The 6821-nt window shown below is 14.8% G+C and overlaps 3 protein-coding genes across 3 annotated transcripts in view; all 3 read right to left on the bottom strand.

Moving 5' to 3' along the window:
* The window catches only part of CLK3 (serine/threonine protein kinase, putative), a gene marked incomplete at both ends in the record, with an annotated part of 3420 nt that extends 3095 nt beyond the window's left edge, over nucleotides 1-325 (bottom strand). The window contains one exon of the mRNA XM_028672451.1: nucleotides 1-325. Coding sequence (XP_028529002.1) covers nucleotides 1-325 — 325 coding nt within the window.
* Nucleotides 326-3122: 2797 nt separating this feature from the next.
* On the bottom strand, nucleotides 3123-4202 carry PGAL8A_00341400 (conserved Plasmodium protein, unknown function; the record flags this gene model as incomplete). The annotated part of the gene is made up of 1 exon (XM_028672450.1): nucleotides 3123-4202. One exon carries the CDS (start codon nucleotides 4200-4202, stop codon nucleotides 3123-3125), a length of 1080 nt encoding a protein of 359 aa, XP_028529001.1.
* Nucleotides 4203-5519: 1317 nt separating this feature from the next.
* PGAL8A_00341300 (conserved Plasmodium protein, unknown function) lies at nucleotides 5520-6509 on the bottom strand (the record flags this gene model as incomplete). Its single annotated transcript, XM_028672449.1, has 1 exon — nucleotides 5520-6509. The coding sequence occupies one exon, from the start codon at nucleotides 6507-6509 to the stop codon at nucleotides 5520-5522; it is 990 nt and encodes a 329-aa protein (XP_028529000.1).
* Nucleotides 6510-6821: the final 312 nt, after the last annotated feature.

Below are 6821 nucleotides of genomic sequence, written 5' to 3'. Positions count from 1 at the left end.
TTGATTCACTGAAAGAGTTAGCATCAATATTTTTCGTATCAGAATTGCTACTAGTAGAATTATGAGAACTAAATGAATTTATATTTTCTTTATAATTTTTCTTTTGATCTTTTTTTAATTTTTGTTTACTTTTTTCTTTTTCGTAATTTATTTTTTTATATGAACCGTTGTCAGGACTTTTCTCTGAATAGTGTGATTTATAATTCTTTTTAGAATTTTTACAATATTTTTCTTCATTAGAAGAATCAGAAGAATCAAATATTGGTTTACCTCTTTTTCCTTTAGACATATTTAAATTATTGTTATTAGAATTATTAGATACCATATTATATTTTCTCTTAGATGAATTACTTACTAAATGATGTGTATCACCTCTTTTCTTATGTGAATCATCAAATCTGCTATCTTTTTTTTTTTTTTTTTTGTTGTTTTTTTTTAAATATATTTAAAGAGATATAATATATATAATATATATATATATATATTTATACATAAATGTTTTAAATGAATTAACGAAAAAAAAAAAAAAATAAACTAAATATGTATGAAATAAAAATATATTATAAATATCCTCATATAAAAAAATTATTACATATAAATTTAAAAATATCTTTCTAATTTTATTAGTTTTAAGTACCTGAACTATCATAAGAAATGGATGAATTTATGAGTCTTGATCTTTTCGTTTGTTTCATATTTTTATATATTCAAAAGCATCTTGACATGAAATAAAATAGAAAATGTTTTATTTTTTTTTATTTTTCAATATACGTAAATATATAAATGAATTTACTTGTATTTTATTTAAAATTTAGTTTTACTTAATAATCATTCTATTAGCTAGTAGTAAATTTTAGAATATAGACTATATTAATTACCTCACTTTCATAAAAAAAATAAAAAAAAAAAATTTATTTAAACAAATTAATATTAATACTGTTATTTAAATAAAAGAAAAAAAAAAAAAAAAAAAAAAAAAAAAAAAAAAAAAAAAAAAAAAACACAGAATATAGAAAAATAAGTACAGGAATTAGTAAAATATAAAATAATAATGTAAATTAATATATATACTAAAAATGAAATAATGAATATATTAAGTATATTAAAAATAATTTATACACATAAAATTAGAAAAGTATAAAATTTATTATATATTAATAACTGAATGTTATTAAATATGTACATATGTATATATAATTAAAAATATAAATTTTCATAGAAATACTAAATTTTTTAAAATTACTTGTTTATAAAAAGAATATAAATTATAACCTCACATTTTTTATATTTAATATATAATTAAAAATGAAATTGTATTTTTATACTTTAAAATATATATATATATATATATATATATATATATATATATATATATATATATATATATATATATATATATATATATATATATATATATAACAGAAAAAAAAATACAATATAAGTTTATGATTTTTTTAGTATTGTTATTAATTATTTATATAATATATATATTTCATTTAGTTTTTCCTGAAGTGTTATGTCTTTGTATATATAACGTTTTGATAATATATTTTATATTTTCATAATTTTTTTTATTTTTTTTTATGTATACTATTTGATATATATGTGATTCTCTTAAAAATAATCAAATTATGTCTTACAACTACTGATATACAAAAAATTTTGTTTTTATAATTTATTAAAAAATGCATATATTATATCCATTTTATATATATTACTAATTAAAAAATAAAATGCTATGATAAAAAGAAAAAAAAAAAAAAAACAAAAATATGCATTTAATTTTTTTTGTATAATAAATTTAATTTGTTAATAATTAAATCATTTTTTTTTTCCATAATAAATAATTTATTTTAATGAATTATCTATGTGCAAATAACAATTTTTATTTAAAAAGTTGAAAAAAATACATATTTTAAATAATATGTGATGTAAGTACAATTTTCATGTACTTATTTTTATTAAGATATTTATTCATTTAAGAATATAAAAATTTTATGTGCATTTAATTAAATTTTTGTTTCTTTAATTTTCTTTAAAACAACTTAATTTTTTAAAGAAAAAATATAATCAAAATTTGTAAAAACAATAAATAAAAATTTATTTTTTTTTTTTTATTTTTTTAGCACTAAAAAACTAGGAAATCAATACATTTAAAAAAAAAAAAAAAAAAAAAAAAAATTACATTCAAATTGCATTCAGTTATTTATGAATAAAATTTATTTTTTTTCTTGAAAAAAAAAATAAAAAAAAAAAAAAAAAAAACCAAGAAAAAAGAGAAGAAATTTATAAAAGAATTAGACTATAAAAAAGAAAAAAAATTATACATTTAAAGATTATTTGTCCTTTTACTAGCTTTATCTTTTTATATCACTTTATTCAGGATGTATATGATATATATATATATATATATAAATATATATATAAATATATATAAATATATATATATATATAAATATTTATTAATGAAATTTATTGTTTTGTATAAAAGAATAAAAAAAATATAGAGAGAAATTATTATATTATTCATTATTATGAATTAAATTTTTTAAAAAAAAAATATTATCAGTGTTTATTGTAGACGTTAAATGTTAATGGTTTTTCATTTTATTTTTAAATTAATGATCTTTTATATATAAAGGAAAATACAAAATTCAAAAGGTTAGTATAACAACCGTTTAACATGTTTATATGTTTTTTTTTTTTTACATAATAAATACTTTTAATAAATCTTGTTTTTCTAAATATTTTAATGAACTTTTTAAAAGAATTTCACTGAAAAAATTTAAAAAAAAAACTATAGTGGTAGTCTGTTGTACAACTTAATTTTAATATATAATGTAAATTTTTTTTTTCTTTCTATGAAAATTATTAATGATACATATATTATTGTTGATCTATTTTTCTTATCTATTTTTTGAGGTCTTTTAAGTTAATTCAAATATTTGAAGATTCCTATTAAACAATATATAGAGGATAAATGAATATATTAATAATCAAAGATTTTCTGAAGATAAAAAAGGGAAAAATTATAATTTAATTATATGAAACTTGAAAGATTTTTGTTCATTATAATATATATGGTGGAAAAAGTATGTTTTCTCCTTTTTATAATTATTGTTTTATTCTATATATTCTTCACATTCTTTTTTTGTATTCTCTTTTTCTAATAATTTTTTACTATGTTGGCTTTTTTTTATTTTTATAGCTAATTCGAGCTCTTTATCAGTTAAATGAAGAATTTGTTCTTGTATATAATTTTCTTCTTCAATAATCCTTTCTAATTCATTATTTATTTCTTCCAATTCAAATTCATCATATTTTATCACTGACGAATTATCTTCATTTATTATAATATTATTATTTTTTTTTTGTAAATATATACATTTACTTGATTCATAAATATAATTTTTATTCAAGTAGTAGTCTTTTTCTTCTATATTCTCTTCTATGCAGTAATCATTATTTTGTTTTATATTTATATATGAAGTGCTTTCTATATTATTTTCTTCTTTTTTTTTCTTATAATCATATCCTAATCCCTCTACTATTTTATCATATGAATAAGAATTATTGAAATTATTATTCTCATCGATTTTATATAAATTTTTATTTACTCCTTTTTCATTATTATTACAATTATTTTGTTGATCAATTATTTTATCATTCGTTTTTTCGAAGGATTTATTAGTTATACAATTTTTTGCATTATTATGATTTATACAGTTATCGTTAATTTTACTTATACTTTCCATTTCTTTAAAAGAGTTTAACTTATCACATTTATCATTTTCACTTTTTTCATTTCCTTTGAATTTATTTTCATTTTTATTTAAATCTTTATTTTCTGTCTCTTTTTTTTTTTTAATATTTATTTTTTCTAATTTTTTAATGCAATTCTGTTTATCTTTTAAAGAAAGATTTTCGTGAAATTCATTTTCTATTTTTTTAGATTGAAAATTTAATGATTTTTTTAATTTATTTGCATTCTGCTTATTTTTATCAAAATTTTCTTTTGTATTATAAATATTTGTACTCCTTTTAATTATTTTCTTATTAATATAATTGTTATTATTATTATTATTAGACTGTAAAAATATTTTTGACTTTAGCATTCTATTTATAACCATTATTTCCTTATCTGAATCTTCACTTTTATCATATTCATCTTTTGAGAAACTTTTCATATTCGACTTTGTCATCTTTCATATATTGTAGTTTATTCATATTTAATAAAATGATATATATATATATATATATAAACTAATAAAATATTTGGTATAAAGATATAAATAAAATTCTATTTATATATGTTTCTTAATTTTAGGTTTTAAATTTACTTATGTTCATACAACTTTAATCTACATTTATTATGTTCTTTCTTACTTTATAACCCTTTATATATTTATTTTTCTTCTGTTATGAAAACTTTTTATTATTTATACATTTATATAAATTTATTTATATTAATTTATAATTCTCTCTATATATAAAAATCTGGTAATTTATATATAAATGTATTTGTTCTATATATTTATTTAAAAACTAACAAATGGTATTATATTTTCAATTCAAAATTTTTAAAAATATAATATTTGAAAATTTAGACAGATTATATAAAAAATTAAAAAAATATATCAAGAAACACAAAATAGTAAAAAAAAAAAAAAATAAGCAAAAAGAAATAAATATTTAACAATAATGGAATATTATATATGAATATGTAGCTTCTCATTTAAATTATAAGTCCTTTTATTTTCATTATTATAAAAAATATTTTTTTAAAATATTACCTTTTAAAAGTTTAATAAAAAAAAAAAAAAAAAAATTTGGTAATGCATCTGAGATACATAAAATATATTTTTTTAAAACAATATGCATATATTTTATTTTAATTTTATTTTTTTAGAGATATAATTATAAAATGTAAATTTTAAAATAGCCATAGGGTTTTAAATAGGAAAATTTAAGCACAAAAAAAAAAAAACAGTTTTAGAAAAATATGACTATTATATATTATAAAAAAATTATATTAAAAGTATGAAATGCAATAAAAAAAAAAAATTGAAATAAGCAATCTATTAGATGAATAGGAACGATGTCTAATTTAATTATTATATATTAAAAAATTATAACAAAAAAAAAAAAAAAAAAAAAAAAAAATTGTATGCATATGCATATTAAAAACATTTTTTATATATAAATACTATATTATTATTAAACTTTATAGAATTTTATTCAAATAAAAAAAAATAAAAATATCTCTATATACATTGGTAATATATATGAACTAAATGAAACAAAATGAACCAGAAAAATATAATAATTACTAAATATATATGTATATAATAAAAGAATTTATATATTCTTTTTATATATATACATATATATATATATATAGTATATAACTAAAAAAAAAAAAAAAAAAAAAAAAAAAAAGGAATAAAATAGATAACATATATGAAATATAACCATTTATATATTCTTTTTTTTCATTTTTTTTAAATTTTAAATATATTTTAATATTTAATAGAATATAAGTATATAATTTTTTTCATGAGTGAAATAATATTTTTAACTTCCTGTATATGATTAGTTGTATTTAAAAGTAGAAATATGTTCATAATTTTTTCAACTTGATATTGATATATTTTCTTAATAAAACAAAAAAATTGAGAATTTATTTTATATTTTTGATTAATATGATAAAAAAAATGATTTACAAATAGGATACAAGATATGACAATAACAACATCGTTGTATTTATCATTTATATTTGGTATACAAATAACATCGTTAAAGACTGAAAAAAGAAATTTATTTATTATAAAAGGTGATCTCGTTATAAACATTAATTCATATAATAAAGAATACTTTGATATATTGTTAGATAATTTAAAACGTGAAGAATATAAACAAATTCTTTCCATCTTTAAACTTTCTTCTTTCTCATGATATATATTTTCCTTAATAATAGGTTTATAATGATTTATGCTAGAAGTTACATCTCTAATATAACTTTTAGATATGCCATATTTTGTATATATATTATTATTTAATAGAGATATATTATAATCAATTATATTTAAAATATTTCTTAATGAAATATTTTTATTTGATATTTTCCCATGTAAATATATACATCCTGCAATTGCATATTTAATACAACTTAAATTTTTAATAGTAATAAGCTCCTTTTTTTTTTTTTGACCATAAAATATTTTTGTAAATTTTAATTTAATTTCCTCATTTAATAAATTTTCCTTATTTTGATCAGTATTATCTTTTTCTTTATATGAATTACTATTACTTAATATGCACATATATCTACTTTTAAATATATCATACAATGTTTTATAAATATCATTTATATTCACAGATTCTAATATGTTATTATCATTTAATATTGTTTCTATAATAAATCCTATTACAACTAAAGTATTATGTAACTCTTTTTTTAAATTGATACTATTACTATCACTATTACTTATGTTATCATAACAGTTCATCTTTGTTTATATTATTAATTTTTAATTAAAATATTTTTATATTTTATTCATCATGTATAAAATTATATAAACATGCATATATATATATATATTTATATATATATATATATAGTTATATGTTTATATATACTTTTTGTGTATATATGCTTTTTTTTTTTCCCTTTTTTTTTTAAATTTCTAGTAAAATTGAATACAATAAAAATAAAAACTACTACTAATGTATATTATTTAAAATAAACAGAAATAGAAATAAATATTTATTTAAAAAAAAAAAAAGTGTAGCATATATATACAAGATTAACCAAAAAAAAA

This window comes from Plasmodium gallinaceum, assembly GCF_900005855.1.
Source record: "Plasmodium gallinaceum strain 8A genome assembly, contig: PGAL8A_v1_98, whole genome shotgun sequence".
In the NCBI taxonomy this organism is placed as follows: domain Eukaryota; phylum Apicomplexa; class Aconoidasida; order Haemosporida; family Plasmodiidae; genus Plasmodium; species Plasmodium gallinaceum.
The sequence above is the reverse complement of the archived record's forward strand: the minus strand, read 5'-3'. Positions and strand labels throughout refer to the sequence as shown.